The following is a 22,776-nucleotide window of genomic DNA, read 5'->3' as shown; positions in this document are numbered from 1 at the left end:
GATCGTCTCCGATCCACTGGATGGCTCTGTCGCATGGCTACAATGTCACTCGATCGTGTCTCTTTCTCTCCTCTGATTTAGGTGTCTGCTAGTGTTCCAAAACCCAAACAGGACTTTTTTGAGTGTGCACAGCTTGAACTAAATCTGTGTGCTCCAGATACCGCTTCATCTGAACAGTTTGGTGGTTGGGTTATGAGTTAAGGGATAAGGTTAAGCTCACTCTTTTGAAATCTCTTATCTGGAGTACACAGTTTGGTAGAGCAACTCTACCTGGACTCTACCTGGAGCCACTTTCCGTCTCTGTCTTTATTTGTGGCATGATTTGTGCATCTGTGTGTTTTCTCAATGGACAGGGAAAATATAAATTCAAGGCCAAGGAGTTACTCAAGAGCGGCTGCAATGAGCTGCGCCGTCCTGACATTCTCGTAGCCATGTACAACTCTGGCATGTGGAGTAAGGTAACCATCTGCCCACTGGTAGTCCTCCAAGCCCCATAGAAATCTCATCTCTTCATCAATGCACCCCTAACTTCACCTTTAATGGTCATATGCAGACATTTACTGTCACTACTTTTGATTTTCTACCATACCCTGCTTTTAAAACATATCTACTGATGACTGTCCATAACTCCCTTGAGTTTGCTAGGAAACAGGTATACAGATCGTATGTAGGAGAGACTGGCACTATGACACAGTATTACCATGCTAACATCATTAATGCAAGTCAGCTATATAGCAAAGGTAGAGTTTAACTGAAAGTTAAACTATGTTAGGATAAGGATGTTTTCATAAATGTCAGGTCAAGGCATGTCGTTACAATTTGTGGGGGCAAGATGTCACATGTTTTACCCTGAACCATATTCACTGGAGTAACAGGTGTGACAGCTATCCAATCTCCCCTACTTTAGGGTGTCATGGTGAGGTTTTCCTTTAGTTTCTTTGAATTAGATTATTATTTTACAATGAACAAAGAAACGATGCATCATTTAAATTAATTAAAATAATTAATTTAATTATTAATTTTTTAAATAAAAAATACATTCAGAGATGATATGCCATGTTCAAAAGTTTGCAGAAGAATGAGCATAGAGATGAAGACATTATACGTTAGCAGTAACTTGTCAGTGTCTTTCTGAATACTGTTGCCTGAAGCTGCTTTTCACTTCCATCTTTTGGCTCACTGCATATTGCATGTATGTACTGTATGTGTGCATCTTTATGGACTGCTGAATATCCTAGTATCCATAAGCCATTATTTGCATGCTTTCCACTGGATGAATTTTGTGGAAGGCAAATTTCATTTTAGCTAAAGTCTGTCATGATTAACCCTTCCCTTTTAATGCATGATTTTGCCAGTTATTATACTACTTGCCGTAACTTTTTAATAACTTAATTAAGATTCGGAAATGTGCTTTCCCTGACAATCATTTTATGTCCATCACTTCCTGCAGTGGAAGTACAGAGAGCATTATGAACGTGCCAAGTCGAAGTACACCGCAGTGCTGGATACCCCTAATTATCTAGTTGCCAAGCGCAGCAAGCAGATCAGCGATGTGAGTATCATCACCATCTGCCTTCCATAATGTGGAAAGCATTTATACATACATATAGTAGACGTTCCTAATATTCAGTGTCACTTGAGAATTACTCCAATTTTATGTAAATGCATTCAAGTGGCATCCCTGTTCTCCTTTTTAGATCATTTATAGGAAGGAATACAACAAGACCAAAGCGACAAGTTACACTCTTGGACATGACACTCCCATGAGCCAGCACATGAAGAAGGTCAAGGAGCTCACCAGCAATGTAGGTTTACCCTTATTTACATTTACAGAAAGGAACCAGTTTCTTTTTATGTCAGTATATACTTAATTTCAGACTTCTGTTGTTTTTTTTTTTTACAGCTGAAATACAAGGAACTGTATGAAAGAAACAAGGCTCACATCAACATAGCACCTGACGCTCATGACATTCGTGCCGCCAAGGAAGCCTACAAGAACATCAGCAATGTAAGTCTGCATTGATCTGCACTGAGCATCTATGAAACTGAATCGCAAGTCAGCGTCTCATTATGCATCTTATTATTTGTGATTTTCCTCCTTGTAGCTTGACTACAAGAAGAAGTATGAGGCCACCAAGAACAAATGGATCTGGACTGTGGACAGACCTGATTTCGTTCATGCAGCTAAGAACAGCTTCCAGCAGAGTGATGTTCGTGCTCAATTTTCTACAACAGTTTCAATTATAGAGAAAATAATTCCAGATTAATGAATTGATTTGTTTGTAATTCACAGGTTGAGTACAAGTACGATAAGGAAATGTTGAAGGGCTGTGTAATGTCTGTTACTGATGATAAATACACCATTCTGGCTAAGCAGAACACTGAGCTTGCCAGCGAAGTGAGTGACATTTTCCATATACATTTTCAGTTTTTGAGAATCAACATACATACAACATCTGACTACTTGAACTAACGGAAAATGTCATGGTTCTTCAGGTGAAATACAAGGAGAAGTATGAGAAGGCCAGGGGGCAGTACATTGCTGTCCATGACACTCCTCAAATCCTTCATGCTAAATCAGTGGCTAAACTTGTGTCTGAGGTATGGCACAATGCAATGTTGTTATGTGTGCAGATTCATTAAAGCATCGTAAAATATTTTGAAAATTCATGTTTTGCAACTTTTTCTGCAGACCAGATACAAGGAGGCCAGCAAAAAGGATCTCCAGTCAGGCGGCTTCACCACTCTCGCTGAAACCCGCGACACTGCTCACAGCAAAGAGGTTTCCAAAATCACAAGTGCTGTAAGTCTAAATACACTTTTTTTTCACCCTTTATTAAAAGAAACTTCATTTGTAGTGGTTTTATTGTGATTGCCAATCATAATCTCACGTGAACTTTTCACAGAAATTGTACAAGCAGAAGTTTGAGAAGGAGAAAGGCAAGTCTAATTACAACCAAATGATTGCTCCTCCTGATGTGCAACATGCCATGGAAGTGGCCAAGAACCAAAGCAATGTAAGGAACTAACATGTATCTGCCTCAAATAATAGTCTCAGAGTTTATTTTTAATCCCACGTCTCTCTTTGTATAGATCGCCTATAAGCAGGAGGCTAAAGCCAAGTTGACGTACACTTCGGTTGCTGACCGCCCAGACATCAGGAAAGCCACTCAAACTGCTAAGCTTGTCAGTGAGGTGAGGGTCACTTTAAAGGGAGATTCAAATTCTGTTCACTTACTCACCCTTATGTCATTCCAAACACACAAGACTTTCGTTTGTATATATAGAACACTCATATATGGTTAACGTCGGCAGCAGTGCTTGACGCCCAAAACAAACCTTGTTTTTGGAAACCACAAACCTCGTGGAAGCATGGCAGTGGGTTTGCATTTTGTCACGCACTTCATTCCACCATGCGTTCTTGTCTTGTTCTTATTTATTTGATTTAATAATTGATCAACAAAACATCGATTAAAATTTAAAATGAAAAATTGTGTGTGACCCACTTCATATCCCAATGTATCGCCGTCCAATTCATTACCACGCCCTTTATGACATTTACAAATTACACAGTTTTCTTTCATAATTAACAGATTAAATTAAAACAAAAAAAATAATATTATAACATTTAAACAAATATAAAACAAAAATGTATTTTCTTAAATGGCTACAACAAACCTTATTGGTTCTCACACATTAAGCAACACATTTGAGCTTCCGTGTTTACCATATTTGATATGCTCTGTGGATGTGCATTGATCAAAGTTTATATGTGAGTAAAAGCATATATTTAATGTTTATTATATAAAACTTTTGTTTCTCTTCTAAAGTCTTGAATTAAAAAGCGCAATTCCTATTGATTTCTTTTACAATCTTTATTTACTTTTTAACATTTTCTAAATGTTTTGGGGGGAATGGACTTTCAGTGGAGGGTCAGAAATCTCTCAGGTTTTCTTAAAAATATTTGTGTTTTAAAGATGAACAAAAGTCTTATGGGTGAGCAAATAATGACCGACTTTTCATTTTTGGGTGAACTATCCCTTTTAGTGTGCAATCCTCTGTATTAAAGTCTTGACAAAAAAGCTTGCATTGTTGTTATAGTAAGTAATGGTTGCAAAAACTGTTCTTGTAGATTGGATACCGTGATAAGGCTCGCCAGGAGGCCAGCCGTGGTGGAACGCTGCTCGGCCGTCCTGATATCATCCTGGCCACCGAGGTGTCCAAACTGAATAGTCAGGTAACATCGTTCGCAACTATACACAAGACACAATGCCCATAGACTTTCATTGTATTTATCCACAAGGACCACAGGGGTTTAGTTTGAAGCCACTGGATATGTATTTTGACAATAATTTCCTTAAACCATCACCATCATGCCAGCTGCATGTCATCATTATGCAGTAATACTCAAAGATAACTGTAGAAGTAGATTCAAATGCCTCAGCAGTGCTTCTCATGCCCATCAGCATTAATACCATCATTGTCTATGTGAGCCCAGAGTGTCTCTTGTAATCTGTACCACCCCCATCTGCTCACTGCCTGTATTTAATCATCTTTCCTTTCTCTATAATCCATCCATCTGCTCATTCATAAATTCATTTTCACTGTTCTGTCCCATCTCATTGATGTTACCCTGCCATGTCACTGCGCTTTTTAGGTGGAGGAAAAATCATCCCTCCATGGTGCTGCCTCCTTTGACACTCCTCAGATGCGGCACATTAAGAAAATGAGTGCCCTGACTAGTGATGTAAGAAGAGTCCCTGGCCCCTGGGGGCAACATTTGCACTTCATTTGCACTCTGTCTGGTGTCTGTTCTCTTTTCCTCTGACTCACCTAGTTGTTGAACTCCAGTGGCACTCAATTTGATAGGATATCATGAAGATTTCTGGGTCCTGCAGACGTTGAAATGTTTTTGTTGGTTTTCAGTGGTTTTGCCCACTCAACTTTACAATCCCACCCAGGTCCTTTTTTTTTTTTTTTTTTTGTCTCTGATTTTGTCTCTATTTGTGTTTGTCATGCAAGCTTTTGCCTTGTTGCCAAGCATCGGGTTATAGGTTAGCACTCTGTCACAGTTTTTTTTTCTCATCAGTAGATTTTTTGCCCCCATTTATTTGCCTGGCATGCAAATTGTTTAATCTCTTATCTTTCAAATTTTTAGAACTGGTGTCCGGTTTTCTGTTGCATTCCTTTGGCATGCTGTTGTATTGAGGAGTGTGCAGATTCGATAAGCAACTATATTATTCATTAGCTATGAGATGTACAGAAATAAATATTAAATCACTCATGTCACAAAAACACACTTGACACGACTGATGATTGATTTTATTTTATGCTGTATTTAAAGCAACCATTTGGTCTACACACTCCTCGTGATTCTCTTTGCTTGATGTCAAACATTTGATTCCTCCACAGATCTAGAGATTTTTCTGAATCTCTGAGAAAAGATTCAACCTCTCTACCACCTTTCTGTCAGTTAAAGCTCAAGTGTGTCATTTTTATTTTAAGTAGCCCCCCCCCCCCCCCCCCCCAAAAAAAAAAAAATATAATAATTTGTAATAATTTACTCACCCTCATTTCCGTAAGACTTTTGTTCATATTTGAAACAAAAATATATTTTGTGTTAGTTTGGGTTGGGATTTTCTGTCGTTCGACCAAGATTTTCATTAACCTTTTTGAGCACAAAAACTACTTTAATAATAGAGTGCAACAGTCAATTTCCGGTAGTAAAAATCCCATTCATTTTCTCCATAGGGGAATTGATTTTTATACAGACAGACCCACTGTGAGCTACGAGGTTGTAAACTGGTGGTATGTGCATCTGCTAAAGCCATCAGCAGATTTCAATTTATTTTTAAATAATAATATTTAACATCGAAATTCCTTGTGAAAAAATTACATTAACGACTATTCTGCAAAAAAATGAAACAATCAGGCAATTTAAAGCCGCAAAAAGATATTTTGTGTTAGTTTGGGGCAGGATTTTCTGTTTGTTCGACCAATGGCAGACAAACAAAATATTCATAAACTTTTTTGAGCACAATCGGTTTAGCACCCCACACCCATGAAGCACTGCAATAATAAAAAGTACACAGTATTGTACCTTTGTCCATTTTTACTTTTTTGCTTCAAATTCATGTTGAAGATTCATGTTGTGATTCACCTTGAATAACTCTTTAACACCTAAATCCCTATGGGAAAAATAATATGTGAAAAATACTTCCCAGCACCAAGGCTGCTGACAGGTGGACTATTGCACTCTATTGGTTCGATGATGCTAGTGGCACAGAAATCACACACTTCAGGTTTAATACCAAAAAAAAGTATATGTTGATGTGATGCGATGCGATGATTGAATGTTTGAATGCTCCGATATTTATGTTGGTCTTCCTATTTGGGACTAGAACAGTGTGAACATGATCTGATTGAATCATACTGTATTAGACCCAACTGAAACCCTGTTGTAACGTGACTCTTCAGTGTCACTTTCTTTCCCCTGATGATTGCATGAAACCAAGCAAGCATTTTGGCACCATGTGACATAGATCAAAACACTACCAGCAATTAACAATGTCACTGTCTTTTGTCAAAATTGAAGTACAAGGAGAAGTTTGACAAGGAGATGAAAGGAAAGAGACCACAGTATGATTTGAAGAACAGCAAGATTTATCAGACTCTGAAGGATGCCAGTGAACTTGCAAGCGAGGTGCTTTAATCTTTTAAAAACATTTATGAATTGTATTTTATCAGTCACATATCACATTGAGAGTGTTTCATATCATGGTGGATATTTGCTTGTATATATTATGCAGGTGAAGTACAAAGGTGACCTGAAGAAGATTCACAAACCTGTTACGGACATGGCAGAGTCTCTGTCCATGCAGCACAACCTGAGCACTAGCAAACTGTCCAGTGACGTAAGAGCTCTACAGATGGCTTCATTTCCCTCTCATCAAAACTGCTTTATCTCACACACTGCAACAGTGAAATATCACATCATCATGTAATATTGCAAGATCCATCTATCATCCTTATAGAAAGCCCTCATTTAAACTATTTACTCATTCCAGGCTATCATTTGGTAGTGACCCTCATCCGATTTTAAATGTACTGCTACTAGCATTAGACTTTAACAATCTCCATTTTTGCTCATACGTGACTCTAGTGCTAGTCTTTTCTTCTTCTTCTCCTTCTTATTTTTTAATTAACACGCCTACTGCCTAAAAGTGCTCTAACATCTAATTTTTTCCATTTTTTACTTTAACAATATTCCCTGCTTAATCTCTCTTCTCTGGATGCCCTTTTTTCTATCAACCTTTTTAATTCCCATTCAAATGTGTGCATAATAAACTAGAAAAGGTAAGCCTACCAATGCAAACCTTGAATGTTTACATAGTTTTATCTGAACATTTAAAAAGTTTATTGTTATGGATGACAATTGGGCTGTTTGAAGTTGCAAGTTATACGTCTTTTGTAGACTTAATAATTGGACAGTTAAAAAAAAAATGGCAAAGGGTTTATTTTTAAGGATATGTAGATTGAATGCTTGGACACTTCAAGAGAGTGTAAACTATCCCAGAGATAGAGAGATTTTTGAAGTTTGAATTTTACATATGCTTTATATACTTCCATAGCTAATGTGTTCTGCTTGAGCATTACGGGAGGTTGGTAGGCAGTTGTTAGGCCATTCTGAGTGGTTGTTAGGGTAATTATAGGTGGTTACAAAGCCTGCGGAGTACAAAAAGGCTGAAAGAAGTATAGACCTGTATTCCCACTGGACTAGTGCGAAACCCATGGGACCCAATGCAACAGAGTGTGGCGCAGGACAAGACTTAATGGGCGAGTGCGTGTGTTGGCAGTTAGACAATCGTGTGTGTGTGCACGGGAGAATAAAATGATTTGATGGACTCCTGCAAAATATAAATATTATCTAATCATAAAATATCTAAAAACAAATATATTGTTATTCATCTGTTGCACAAAAGCAACAAGAACAACTAATATAAAATAAAAACGATTAACAGGTGGAAGCATAGGCAGTTTCTATTTATAAGATGTGTTTGCAGCGTTGAGCAATGTAGCCAATCACACGCATATCTATTGATTTCTGGAACGCAATGGCCAATCAAAAGTGTTTAAGTTAGAATCCACTCAATGCTCAAAACTTTAGGTTACTCACTTAACCCCGGTCCTCTGATACCATGAGTGAGGTTTCTCACTATGGGAATCACCTTGGGCATGACCAATCCTGGAAGCACCAATTACACCATGTCTGTCGATTGACAGACCAATCACGACAGTGATGCGGGAGTCCTGCGGGAGTGCTGGCGATCCCTACTTCATTCCCAGTATATCTCTTCTCTGTGCTGCTGCAAGGAGGAAAGTGTGGTGAGATACCTCACTTATGTTATCAGAGAAATTGAGAGATTAATTTATCGTGAGAAATCCATAGCAAACAGGAGTTATCAACCGACAAAGCATGAAGTTCACTAACTCGTTTCGCGGTCGAAAGAGCCAATAACAAAGCAATCTTTAGCAGAAGAAGCCTTAAATCAATATTGTCTATTGGCTTAAAAGGAGACTGAGAGAGTGCGTTAAGGACCACCGATAGCTCCCACGGTGGAATCAGCGGCTTTGAAACCCTGTTCAGACGCCGTGCACCCCTCATAAACCTGCACACAAGCGAGTGCTGACCTATTGCATTTATGTCAATCCCTACATGGCATGCAGAAGCCGCTCTCGCATTTTGAATCATTTCAGTCACCCTCGGAGGCAAACCCGTAACACTTAAATTCAACCTCTCATGGGCCAGGCCCAAAGAGTCACTTTGTCCGGTGCCGGGTGAAAAATCTCTCTGCGCGCTTGTGAGAGGAGGTCTCTGTGCAACGGGAGAGGCCACGGCCGATCGTGCAGGAGCTAGATTATCTCTGTCAGATACAACTTCCCTGGCCAGTTTGGAGTAATCAGTATTACTGAATGATCGCACTCTCTTACTCTTTTTAGAGTTGGTAGGATCAGACTCAGTGGAGGAAACGTGTAAAGCAGTACGCTTGGCCACGGGTGAGACACCCATAGGTGGACCATCTTTCGCCAGAGAAAATAATGAGTATTTTTGAGTATTTTATGAGTATTTTTGTGCGAGGCGAAGAGATCTAGGGCAGCTCGGCCGAACCTCTCCCACAACTGGTTCACTACCTGAGGGTGCAGAGTCCATTCCCTGTACAAAGGATTCCCCATGGACAGGATATCTGCACCGGCATTCATTATTTCCGGGACATGAGTTGCCTATAATGAATAAAAATGTTTCATGCCCCACACTATGAGCATGCCCCACACTATGGCATTTAGGGCTCTGACAGCCAAGGCAGAGGACCGATATTTTTTTTTTGAAAAAGAGAAGCAGACAACCTCTCTGACCACCCCAGAAGTGAAGGAGAGGAACCCTGTTCAGATGCCGCGCACCCCTCATAAACCTGCACACAAGCGAGGAGGATGATAGGGCTGCCTGCCAGAGGGAGGGAGGATAGCATCCTCTTCTTCTTCCTCCAAATCCTCCTCTAAAAGATTAGCAATTGTCTCATCACACTCGTCCATCGACTCCCCCCAGCTGCAACGGGCTTACAGAGCAACCTCGTTCATTTCCGCGGGAAGCGGACAGACTCTGGTCCCCTTTATTCTTGACCGCGACTCGTACTCTGCACTCCAAACCCTTAATGGGAACTGAGAGCAGTGCGGGCAGCACTCAGGATTAGCGAGCACAGCCTGTGCATGTCTAACTCCCAAACATGCTATGCAGAGAGGGTGAGAGTCTTTAGATGAAATCATGGACCCGCGAGCACATGGGTGAGAGGGATCTTTCCCCTTCGCTGTGCCACTGGATGGATTCACAGTCGCCATAACAAAGATGCGAACACCGGACATTAACAAGATCAACACAACGTGCATCTCGATATCGGTTCTTACAGCAATTATTCCCTTAACGTGAGGGAATAATTGAGAGAAAGGAGCTGTAACTGCTTGATAAAGAAAATGAGAACCCGTGTTGATGCACTAGTCCCCACCACAAAGATATAGATATAGCAGAAAGAAAATATCCACTTTAACAGAGAATATTTTCCCCCAAAACAAAAAGCAGCCATGTTCGGTGACATACCTCAAATGTGGCTCGTCCCTGAACAGTTAAGCGTTTAATAAACATTTATATTCATTGTGTTATAACAGAGTTTTGTGAGAATGTGATTAACTGAGATGTCAGCTTTTTAGCAATAATAATTGGAGCGCTCTTTGCTCGCATTCTGCCATGCCAAACCATGCACGCAGCAGCCCATTCTTGCTTTTCTGTTAAAAATAACTGGTTTGTGAATGTTGATGCTTTAATAACAAATATTTTTTTATCGGGAGTGTTTATGCTGGGATGTTATAGCTAGGCGACATGGAACTTACTATTTCATGGATGTACTGGGGGAAAAAATCTGTATAGGCTACTTTTATGCGGGACAAAACATGAATGTTGTGGGCTGGACAAGATAACACATTTCTGCGGGAGCGGGACTGAAAAATCCGTCACGCGCAGGTCTCTGGTGTCAAGTTTGGTGGGCACAGCTTGAAAGCTTTAGAAAGAATTACTTAATGCATTATTAAAGGAAGTCTTGAGAGATTTTGGGTAACTTTATGGCCCGCTATGGGTAAAATGTAGATCTGATGAATTAGAATCAATATAAAATACTAAGTAACAACGGTCTGTAGGTTTGTTCTGGTGTGGTTTGAATGCTCTAGGAGGAGTGGGTTTACTCTCGGGTTAGATTTTAGTCTTGGGATAGCAATTTTGATATTTGAATATTTAATATAATATAATATAATATAATATAATATAATATAATATAATATAATATAATATAATATAATATAATATAATACACTACAATATAATATAATATAATATAATATAATATAATATAATATAATATAATATAATATAATATAATAATATTTAGTATTAGATTATTTGACTTTAGATTATTTGAAGTTTACAAAAAACTTTTTCTTTCAATTATCAATGCCATTTTGTCAATATACAGCCTCCTTCATGTAATGTGAACATGACAGTCAGTAGTATTTCTTTGTTTTTGGTCCCCACTTTTTTTTCATTTTTTGGTCATTTTTGGCCTTTTTAACATGGGAGAGATGAAGCACTGGATTTCCTTTTTGTTTTATTGAGCTGCTTTATTGGCCGTCCCTCTTTAGTACCAATACAAGAAGAAGTTTGAGGAGAGTAGGGGTCACTACCATATGATACCCGACACACCTGAGCAGCTTCACCACAAAGAGGCCTCAGAGCTGCAGAGTCAAGTAAGTCACATACAGTTCTGGAGCTTTCTGTAGCCGGTCACCTGCTTTTCTGTGTGTGAAACGAAGACTGATTCTACACATATTGGACCTGTTTATTTCTCTCATGACTCATGCAGCTATAATAGATTTAATTATCATTTACATTTTATTTGTTTGGGTTAGTTTGTCCTGTAAAACTGCTTTACAAGGAACTGCAACATTATGTAAAAACAAAGCTGTAAAAACATCTCATTTCATCATTAAAACCTCAGACATTTTATATTGTAAAAACACCATAAACATCCATTGTGTTTTTAATGAATTTTACACACTGTAAATCCTATAGTAAACTCTGTTTTCAGTTTCAGTGCTTAGGAACATATATGGCAAATTAACTGACAACCAATAAAAAAAAATTTAAATAAAAGCATCACAGACTCTACATATTCAGTATGCAAACAAAGCTTTGGTGTTTGCTTAACAAGTATAATTTAGTAAACCATTAAATGAATTAGGGTTTTTTTTTTTTTTTTTTTTAGTTGTATGTTCCTCACCTTTGGGCTTTTGTCTGACTACAGGTGAAGTATAAGGAGAAATATGAGAAGGAAAGAGGCAAGGCCATGCTGGACTTCGAGACTCCTACTTATGTAACTGCTAAGGAGGCTCAGCATCTCCAGAGTGAGGTAAATACTGCTGCCCAAGCTTATTGTATTCACTGCAAAACAAATGGCAATGTATATATTGTTCAAGTATTCTTTGTAACCCAGTGTGAATGACTGAGAAATGCTAAGTGGAATTCAAACACTGTGCTTTTATGTGGATACAAATATTGTAATGCTGGTAAGTAATTGGGACACCACAATTTCCAACCAAGATCCATGAATTTATGGTAGGCGTTTATGTGTTTCATGTATTTTATAACCATTTTGATAGTTTTAATGTACCTACAACACACTGATGGGAGAAAGCACTTTAAGTGAAGATCAAGCTACTCAAAACATTATGACCATGGTGTACTGGACCAGTAATCCAGAAGCTTCATGTATCTCTCACTCTTCTATCTTTGTGGTGGATAGAAAGAGTATAAGAAGGACTTTGAGATGACAATGAAAGGAAAGAACCTCTCTGGGTTGGAGGTCACCCCTGCCATGATGCATGTCAGACACGCCACGAAAATTATTAGCGAGGTAACATGAAGCCCTTATATTCTCTTCCTTCCATCCTGGTAATAATACTAAGACCACATACACGTAATAATCCTTACATGAGTGTCTTTGAAGTTTCCATTATACCCAAGTAGGTTTTGGTTAGTATGCATGAACCATCATTCCACTGTAATACACTTCCCCATCCAACATCTGTGTGTGTATGTGTGTGTTTTTTTTCTCTCTCTCTTTTTTTTTCACAAGGTTCCCACAGTAATAGAAAATTGGAAATAGGAAATTTAGTTTTAGGCAGGGATTTCCAGGCCAGGAAAAGTTGTGAAAACTAACAAAGTTCTAAAAAGTTATGCTTGGCCCAAAATGTATCATTGTGCCTCTTTAAAATTATTTTTAGAAATTCATTGAAATTAATTTAACCAAAGGTGTGGGAACCCTGTTATTAAGGTTTTTCAAATCTTTTATGGTCATATATCTTGGATTTTTTTAAACCTATGTACTTCCACTCTACTTCAGTTATCCTGAGCATGCACATAAAATAACATGTTATTTTATTTTATTTTATTTTATTTTATTTTAAATTTTGTTTTAAAATAACCTCTTTAGATCTTGGTTACCCTGAGCATGTACATGAAAACATTTAAGCTTATTATATACATGTTTTTATTATATTTTAACCTCTTTAGATCTTGGTTTGGCTTCAAAATCACATGAATGTTGCTACAAAAAGAATGTACATGTTAAAGAGTCTCTGACAATGTTTTTTTGTCAATATTCTTGCCTGTGAGATTTCTGATAAACATTGTTTATGTCTTTATCAAGTTGTTTTCAAACTCAGCAATGCCTTTGCTCTAAGCAGATTATGCTTAGTTACTTTATTGGTGTATGGACACATCATGCACCTTGATTATATGGATATAAAACTTGAACTTATACCCAGAGCAAATGCTTGGTGACGTTGAAATGACAGTGAGAGCAGTACTGCAGAAGTACTGTGTCTATGTCTATGTGTGTGCTATGTGTCTGCAGTCTTTCTGTTCTTCTCCGCCTTGTAGAAAGAGTACAGGAGGGATCTAGAGGAAGGGGTGAAGGGTAAAGGGCTTACAGTGCTGGAGGAAACTCCTGAGTTACTGAGAGCAAAGAATGCTACTCAGATCCTTTGTGAGGTAGGATGGCTAAAGCTCAGCTGAATTATCTTACCTGCAGTCCTCTGCCTCAGCGCCACTTCCTCCTCAACACACTAATCAGGCAGAAATGATTCCCTTTGCCTCTTGCTAATGAGAAAACTAATCAAGCTAATGGAGTTTTCTTGTGATACGCCATCTAACTAGGTTTGGTAAATCAAGTCAGCTCATCCCATTGAGACTCCCCCTAAATGTCATTTTGTCTTTCCATTCTAAATGAACTCCCTTATTTATTTATTTTTCATTTACAGCTCCGATGTTAATATCTTCTTATTCTTTGTGGTTATAATGCTGATTTTTGTTTGTGTGTGTGTGTGTGTGTTTGTAGCTCACTTGGTGTGATTGTAAAGATCACTGATAAACAAACATACTGTATGTACATGGTCACATGAGTATGATGATGTCTGCCTAATTCCTGCAGAGAGAGTACAAGAAATCACTGGAGCAAGAGATCAAGGGAAAAGGCATGTTGGCTTTGGCTAATGACACTCCAGACTTCTTGAGGGCAAGGAATGCCACAGATATTCTCAGTCAGGTACACAAATGATCTCCACCCCATAATTCCAGTATTTCAGAGTTGATTCCCTTAACTATCAGCACCAACATTTCAACACTGACCGATACATTTGTTTTGAAATTTTTTTTTCAGACCAAGTACAAGCAGAATGCTGAGCATGACAGAAGCACATACACCACAGTCATTGACACCCCAGACATCCTCCACGCTCAGCAGATCAGGAACATTGTGAGCCAGGTATGACGGTTGCTTCTTTAAGAAATGCTCTGTTTTTTGTTTTTGTTTTTTTTGTCAAATTTGTACGTTTTGATGTTTATTGCACGTGTGTTGTTAGAAAATCAGGGATTCACACAGTAGACACGTTTTGGTAACAGTTCACATATTTTTTCAGCTTGACCTCTTGAGATAGACATTAAACAGTTTCTGAAGGTTATTCACCATAAATTCAACAAAAAGACTTTTAGATATTTGAAAACGTTTTAGGCTGTTTTTTTTTTTACCTTATTAATGGAAAGTGATCATTTTTTAAGCTATCATCCAGTGCCACTGGTTTTATAGCTGTTTTATGAAATATATTGTTGATTATTTAAGTGTAATCTCATGAACAACTCAATTTTGTCAACTCAGAATCTCTGTTTTGTGCTTTATCTTATAGAAAAAGTACAAGGAGGAGGCTGAAAAGACTATGTCCCACTATGTGCCTGTGTTTGACACTCCTGAGATGCAAAGAGTGCGTGAGAACCAGAAGAACTTCAGCACTGTAAGTGTTTCTTCAAGGGTTTGTGCCAGTCCATTTTATGTCTGTTCAGTCCATATTATGTTCCTGTTTTATTCATCTTAGCTTAAAAGTGATGTTTGTTCCCTTTGTTGTCTTTGGTCCTTGTCTTTCCTGTTTGTCTAAGAAATAAAAATAAAAGAGTAGGCAGATTCCACATTTCTTATGCTGGCTTAGTTACAGTAGTTATCTATATCGCAATTCTCTCGAATGATTTTGAACATTTTTGGTTGCACTGTTTTCTCTTGCTGCATTTTTGTGTCATTTTTGACTGCTTTTGTGCTCTTTTCTTTTTAGCTACAGTACCAGATTGACCTTAAAAACAGTAAGGGCAAAGTTTCAGCAGTAAAGGACACCCCTGAAATGCTTCGTGTTAAAGAAAATACAAAGAATTTCAGCTCGGTACCTACTGCCCTATGAGTATTTTTTATTTTATTTTTTTTACATTCTAACCACAAACCTTTTTTTTGTTGGTCTTTTTCTGTTCTCATTTCTTGCTTTACACCACCTTTTAATTTTTTCTGTACTTAAACAACAAGTTAACATTTCTTGTTAACTATTTTTTTTTTATCATGTAAATGTAGATATCCTAAACAGACCGTCGTCTAATATAGTCATTAACTTGTTGTCATAAACTAGCAAAGCCACTAACGGTAATCATCAAATTTGATGATGTTGACCTTTCTTCATCTTAAATAATATCTCTAACCATTTTACAAGCTTAATATTTAAATATTTTATGTCTTACTTGTGTTGCTGTCTTCAATGATGTGTCTGAAATGTTTTTGTTTCTTTGTTTGTCCTTTTCTCAAATGTTTAGTCTGTTTTTTTATGTTGCAAAAGAACATTCTGAAGCGTCCCCAGACAAAACAAATGAAAACTACTTATCCCAAAAGATAACAAAAACAAATGTTAATGCCTCCTTATGCTTGTACAATCCCAAAGATCCATTACAAGGAGGAGCTTGGGCAAGGAACAGCCATATCAGAAACCCCTGAGATGGAGAGGGTTAAAGCAATCAGGAGGCTGTTAGCACGGTACACTGCGGTGTGACCCCATCATTCACCCTGCTTCCTGTTGGAGTGCCCCATAAATGCCTCCTAATTTTAATCTAAATTCTGTCAGCATCCTAAGAAATTTAATATCAGACACGAACAATCATTTTAATATATACCACCTAATAAGTTATAATTTTAACGTTTGACTGAGTTGAAATAATAGCCTCTTCCTCTCATCATTTTAAACAACTTAAAATAACATGGCCCATACATTTATCCATCTTCATTTGACACTGGTCCCAAGACTTGACTAGTGCTGCACTGTTTAAAACACTCAACCTCTCTTTTCTTCTTAATCTTATGCATATGTGTCATTATCACAACTGTTCCATGCTCCTAATGGACTGAAATGTGTATTAGATTAAATACAGGGATTCACTAAAGCAAGGCATATCTATAGCCGACCTTCCTGAGGTGAAGCGTGTACGGGAAACTCAGAAGAACATCAGCTCGGTAGTGTGTTTTTCTCTTTAAAGAAGACTTCTTGTTTAGACAAATTTATACTCTTGTTCTTTAAAGTCTCATTTCACCCTTCTTCCCTCTTAATTACTCCACCACATTTTTTTCTAGCTTAAGATCCATGTTCTTTTTCTTACATTTTACATTTTGTTCACTTTTGTTTTCAGGTGTTTTGTGTTTTATTTCAACAAAGTTTGTCTTTTGGTTTTAAACATTAATATTCAAAAGTTTATTGACATTTTTACTTTTTTTGCCCCATTGCCTCTTCATGCTTAAAGATCCAATACAAGGAAGATTTGGGAGTAGGAACAGCTATTTCAGAAACCCCAGAGATGGAGAGAGCTAAACGCAATCAGCAAAATATTAGCACGGTACACTCCGGTGTGACCCTCTCTGACCCACCCATAAAACATTCCCTGTTCCTCGTCTCTCCATCATTATACTAGTCCCCCTAGTGACCCTAAAAATACGTCCCTGCATCAAATCCATCATTTATAACAATATGTGTAACTCTCATCTAGCTCATGTGACAAAATCCTGTTTTCCCTTTTTTTTCAGTAATACTTGGTATATACTGTATGTAGATGTAGGCTAATAATTAGCAACTGATTCTTTCATGTAATAATTAGGTACCAAACCATAAACTTTACTTCACTTATTGTTTTTTATTTATTTATTTTACAAAATAAATAAATTAATATCTTGTTTTAATTTTGTATTATCAACAACATTATCGATTCCTTAACAATGCAATTGCTTTGCTCCAAAACCTAACAAGCTGCCTATGCAGGAAGCATTTTAAAGCATCATAAGCACGCTTCTGGTTTTGCCACCTTTATGTAATGTTATGCTATCTTTTGTATCATGAACATGAAGCAGTTGCTTATGTAGAGATGTACAAATATGCTACTTATGGGCACTTAAAATCTAATTTTAGAAGGCAGCTGCCTATGTAGGCATCTAAGGGTTTGGAACAGGGCTGATATTGTTGTGTATGTTATCTCTGTGGATGTTCGTTCTTTTGCTGTTTTGGTTCATGTTTGTGCTGTTTATTTGATATGTCGAAATTAATCCTTGGGTAGATAAAATACAAGGATTCGCTGGGTCGAGGCACAGCCATACCGGACCTCCCCGAGATGAAGCGGGTCAAAGAGAATCAGAAGCACATCAGCTCGGTAGTGGAAGCTCTACAGGGTTTACTTGAGAGTGGCTCTGATCCCATTAACGCTTCCAATATACTTCTTAATTTCCAACTTATACAATACCATCATTGATGCAAAACAATTGAAGCATATGAAATGTAATGCTTAAACCCCATTTTCATCTAATGTAATTGACCACATCATATCCCACCCTAGTGAGGTCCCCTTTCTGCTGTGAGTTCTTAAAAACTTATGTGATTGTTCAACTCCAGACATTGTTGCTAATCCAATATCAGATGAGCTCTTGTATCCCACATTTGTTGTTTTCTCTTCCCAACCAGGTTACTATTTTTAAATCTGGGATATAAGCTCATTGTGTGTTGTGTGTGAAGTTTGATGTGACTGCTCTCCAAAGACTTGCGTATCATTGTGTTCAGTTTCTGACTGGCCTCTGGGGGGGCGCTGTTCTTTTCTGCTCTAGGTTTTGTATAAGGACCTTTCTGTGAAGGGAACGCCTGTGGTGTTCACTCCAGAGATGGAGAGGGTCAAACGGAACCAATTGCAGATTAGCTCGGTACTCACAGACACAGGACACGAGTGTGTGTGTGTGTGTGTGTGTGTGTGTGTGTGTGTGTGTGTGTGTGTGTGACGTGTAAATGTAACCACTCTAATACCTTCATTTCATTTGGAGGCTAATAATATTAACTGTACTCTTCCATATGTTGAATTTAATTCTGTAACTGATCATCATCACTACAAACCTTCATCTCGGGACCCATTTACTTTTAATCCAGCCCTCTGAAGATCCTTCTAATTCATCTGTCTGAAATCATAATAACACCCAGGGTTGTGTTGATGGATGTCATATTCATGTCCTTTGTCTAATGTCCTGATTTCCTGGTGTGTCTTCCAAAGGGGCTTGACACATAATCATAATCCAGAATGATATGGTTTCTAATATATGTGCTGTGTTGTCTTTTGTCCAGGTTCTGTACTCGGACAGCTTCCGTAAGCAGGTGCAGGGTAAGGCCGCATTTGTGCTGGACACCCCTGAGATGAGACGTGTTAAAGAAACTCAGCGTAATATCTCTGGAGTAAGATGACTTTTAAATCTTGACCTTAAGCAGTATAGAGGGAAATGATTTTTCTGTATTTTATGAAGGTCGGACAGTTGCATTCAGAAATGTTTGGGAGTTGAATGTAACGAGTTTAAGGATTTGGGACAAAAATTACACAATGCAATACTATCTACTGTCGGTAGTCTTGAGAACAAAAATTCAAAGGACAGAATTTTTATGTAAAAAAACCCCAAAAACATCAGAAGTGTCATAAAAATTAATATCCATAATTAGCAGTATGGATTTAATTTATAGTATGACTGGAAAACACTTCTCGACTTTTAAATTCTGAACAGATTTTACAACATTTTGCACTCACTCAGAAACATGCGCCTCATTGCTAGGAGACTAATGACAAATGAGAACAACATTTGTTCTAAAATCATCTCAAAAAATCAAACGTTTAATCTCCTCCAGCTGGATAAAATCATAATCTGAGTCTGTGCCCATTATAAACAATGCGATTTTCTGTGAAATCTGTGACAGCCCCAAATTCAAAATTGGGATAAAAGTCTTGTTGTTTATTTAAGCCTTAATGTCACAATGAAATCAAACTTGACTATTCTTATTTTTTAATGGAATATTGCATTTATATTACATGCTATTATAAATGATTTATCTGTACACTTGATTTTTTTAACTCATGTGCTCGCTAATCTTTAATCCAAAACATCAGCTTCTTCTTGCGTTAGTGATGCTATCTCTTCTCTGATGACGGGACAATAGTTTGTCCTCTCCAGCGAGATCATAGCTAATTCCCAATGTACAAAATCAGTTTTATTTCACTTTGATATATGTCCAAAACGGAAGACAAACTCAGCTTCCATTTCATGTCCACTTTGAAGCACTAAAACCGTAGCTGCCTCATGTTTTGCTGTCTGTTGGTCTTCTCAGGTCAGATACCACCAGGACTTTGAGAAGAGCAAGGGCAGCTTCACCCCCACCATCTCAGACCCCATCACTGAGCGCGTGAAGAGGAACACCCAGGACTTCAGTGACATCAACTACCGCGGCATCCAGAGACGTGTGGTGGAGATGGAGAGGAGACGTGCAGAGGAGCACGATCAGGAGACCACCACTGGTCAGCTGACACATACTGTGTCCTGTACACACTAAACACACTTCCTATAAATATAGAAAAACATGACATATACAGATCATACACATGAACTAAGTGAGTTTCGAATAGAAACATTCAATAAAACTGGGTTTCCTTTTTCTCAAAGACCTGCGTGTGTGGCGCACAAACCCCGGCTCTGTCTTTGACTATGACCCTGCTGAGGACAACATACAGTCCAGAAGTCTTCACATGATGTCAGGTAGGCCTCTCCTCTGCTGTCACTGGACTTAAAAGGCCTTATTAGAACAGTTCTCTGGAACACTTGGTTCTGATTGGGCAGTTGTGACATTCTGCGCCAAACTACTGTGGATGTATATTTATCTGCCACCTTTCTTGACTGAAGACAGTCTGTCAAAGAGGAGGTAACGTTGACATGTTTGTCCCATTGTTCAGTCCAAGCCCAGCGCCGCAGTAAGGAGCACTCCCGCTCCACCAGCGCAATGAGTGGTGTGGGCGATGAGAAGTCAGAGGTGTCTGAGAATGTGGACCACCACGCATCCCTCTACAGCAATGGCTTTGGTGTCTCCGCTTTACACGGTATGTTTAAAGCGCTTGGTTTGCCTTCACCCTAGGTTTAGCTTAATAGTCGGTGATTCATTTTCTGAATGCATGACAATGACCTTTTTGTAAATGATTCATCCGTGTTTTATTTTTATTTTTAATTCTAATATTGTAACTGGATCTTTTAGTGAAACGCTAGACTCTCTGGTGACACGCTAGACTCCATTTAAACTCCACCCCTTTCTTGCAATCAACTGCAAGCTTGCATTCATTACTGAGTGAAATGCCCACATCTCAAAATCCAGAACCAAGTCCACATCCTACATTTTTTTCTTTTTCAATAACTCATTTCATTCAGAGGTGGCTTCATTTACATTTATTCATTTAGCAGATGCGACTTACAGTGCATTCAGGCTAACATTTTTTTAAGTAACGTGTTCCCTGGGAATCGAACCCACAACCGTTTGCGCTGCTAACGCAATGCTCTACCACTGAGCCACAGGAACACAGAGGTGTCACAATATGGAAGAGAAAGAATCTGTCAGTACTTCAGTTTCATTGCAACATTAAAGATGGACAAAAATAGATAAACAAATAACTAATAATTCAGCTTGTTTTATTTAAGTGGAATGTAAAATTTTTAATCTGGCCTACCGTGTCTGTATTACGAATAATGACAAGAAACGGCTTATAGGAAGTTAAAAAGGGCAAAAACTGAATGCTAAATAGTGCCAGAGAAATATGTAACAATAAATCTGTGCTGTTGTGTCATATAGGTTACACACAGACCAAGACGATTGAGGTTCAGCAGAGATCCTCCTCTGTGGCAACACAACAGACCACCGTTTCGTCTGTCCCCTCGCATCCTTCAACCACTGGAGTAAGTACTGAGAGACCACTGCCAATTTCAATATCATAGTAGTATAATATGCTAATATCATATGTGTATTCATATATGCTCTACTGTACATATTATATCTTAGTTCAAAAAGTAATGGCATATTCACTGTTTAATTGATGGTGAAGTTGGTTGTTTAATATTGTTCTCTGTCTTCAACAGAAAACCGTCCGTGCCATGTATGACTACTCTGCTGCAGACAATGATGAGGTGTCCTTCAAGGACGGTGACGTCATTATGAACGTGCAGGCCATCGATGAGGGTTGGATGTATGGCACTGTGCAGCGTACTGGAAAGACCGGTATGCTGCCCGCCAACTATGTGGAAGCCATCTGAATACACCTAGTGTCCTCTCAAACACCCTTTGGATGAGGGAGCTTGAGATCCACTCAAATGGAAAAAACGATTTAATGTGTACTGTTAGTCAAAGTAGTTATGCTTCTGTTTTATCCTCATTACTCTTAGGAAATTTCCTTTGTGCCCATGTCACAAAGTCTATTGTGGTTGTGGCATGAGAAACTGACAAATTATACATACCTATTTCAGTCACAGACAATTGTATTTATCTTTGTTGTTCTATTCTAGCAGTTAAGTAACTGGAGCCCATTATTTTTTGTATATTGCAATCACACTAAATTCAAAGAAGTTTTAACTTTGAAACATTTGCACTAAGGTTGCCACCTGAAAATGAAAAAGGAAAGAAAAAAAAAAACTTGAAAATGTTGAGGACGGGCCATCGGTTCCTCTAAAGTGAAAAAGTCTTGATGTTAAAAAGAAGCCTCCTCCCTCCCTCGCTGAAGGCTGGCCACTATTTGCATGTGTTTTGTTTCTTTGATTCTGTAGGTGTGGGGTTAGAGGAAGATGTATACCTTGAATCAGTAGCTAATAAAGCACACCACGCTTCTGCAGTCAATCTGTTTTCTGTCGTGGATTTGAAGTTTGTTTTCTTAATTGATCAACAAAGGGTTGAAGATTCTTAAGGAGACAATTCACCCAAAAATGAAAATTCTGTCATTTACTCAACCTCATGTCATTCCAAACCTCTGACTTTCATCTCTCAAACAAAATAATTTTTGTCTGTCATTTGAAAGTCACCTTGGCCAAAATTTTCAGTCTTAAAGAAATATAAAAATACAATAAAATGTGCATTAAACACATTTGGGCTTCCGTTTATCATAGCTGAAGCACTCAATTCATGGTGATTACTTTTACAATGCCTTTTTGTATTTTTTTGAAACAATTTTTTTTTTTCTTGAGATGGACAAAAAAAAAAAAAAAAAGAATCTTCATGTTTCGAAGATGATCAACAAAAGTGAGTAAAATACAGATTTTTCAGTCAAATATCCCTTTAATACTGTTTAACCCAGAATATTATTTTGATGAAACCGTTTTTGCAAAGAGTACTTCTGTCTGAAATTAAACACAGGTCAATGAAGGTCCCATTTGTTAACTTTAGTTGATGCGTTGGCTAGCATTAACAATCCATTGAAGTTTACTTCAGAACATTCATTCACAGATT

General features: G+C 38.1%; 1 protein-coding gene across 1 annotated transcript in view; it reads left to right on the top strand.

The window, feature by feature from the left end:
* neb (nebulin) overlaps positions 1-22,170 on the top strand; it is a 60,096-nt gene extending 37,926 nt beyond the window's left edge. The window contains 33 exon segments of the mRNA XM_042763593.1: positions 1,451-1,552; positions 1,698-1,805; positions 1,904-2,008; positions 2,106-2,210; positions 2,294-2,398; positions 2,497-2,601; positions 2,693-2,803; positions 2,907-3,017; positions 3,094-3,195; positions 4,133-4,237; positions 4,658-4,747; positions 6,590-6,703; positions 6,810-6,914; positions 11,242-11,346; positions 11,904-12,008; positions 12,402-12,512; positions 13,541-13,651; positions 14,091-14,204; positions 14,319-14,423; positions 14,842-14,946; positions 15,259-15,363; positions 15,907-15,973; positions 15,976-15,998; positions 16,380-16,472; positions 16,757-16,849; positions 17,561-17,653; positions 18,102-18,194; positions 18,607-18,714; positions 19,633-19,819; positions 19,965-20,057; positions 20,252-20,395; positions 21,136-21,239; positions 21,420-22,170. Coding sequence (XP_042619527.1) covers positions 1,451-1,552; positions 1,698-1,805; positions 1,904-2,008; positions 2,106-2,210; positions 2,294-2,398; positions 2,497-2,601; positions 2,693-2,803; positions 2,907-3,017; positions 3,094-3,195; positions 4,133-4,237; positions 4,658-4,747; positions 6,590-6,703; positions 6,810-6,914; positions 11,242-11,346; positions 11,904-12,008; positions 12,402-12,512; positions 13,541-13,651; positions 14,091-14,204; positions 14,319-14,423; positions 14,842-14,946; positions 15,259-15,363; positions 15,907-15,973; positions 15,976-15,998; positions 16,380-16,472; positions 16,757-16,849; positions 17,561-17,653; positions 18,102-18,194; positions 18,607-18,714; positions 19,633-19,819; positions 19,965-20,057; positions 20,252-20,395; positions 21,136-21,239; positions 21,420-21,593 — 3,501 coding nt within the window. The 3' untranslated portion in view covers positions 21,594-22,170.
* The last annotated feature ends 606 nt before the right edge of the window (positions 22,171-22,776 follow it).

This window comes from Cyprinus carpio, chromosome A9, assembly GCF_018340385.1.
Source record: "Cyprinus carpio isolate SPL01 chromosome A9, ASM1834038v1, whole genome shotgun sequence".
NCBI classification, from domain to species: domain Eukaryota; kingdom Metazoa; phylum Chordata; class Actinopteri; order Cypriniformes; family Cyprinidae; genus Cyprinus; species Cyprinus carpio.
Note: the sequence above shows the minus strand (reverse complement) of the source record. Positions and strands in the feature narration are given on the sequence as shown.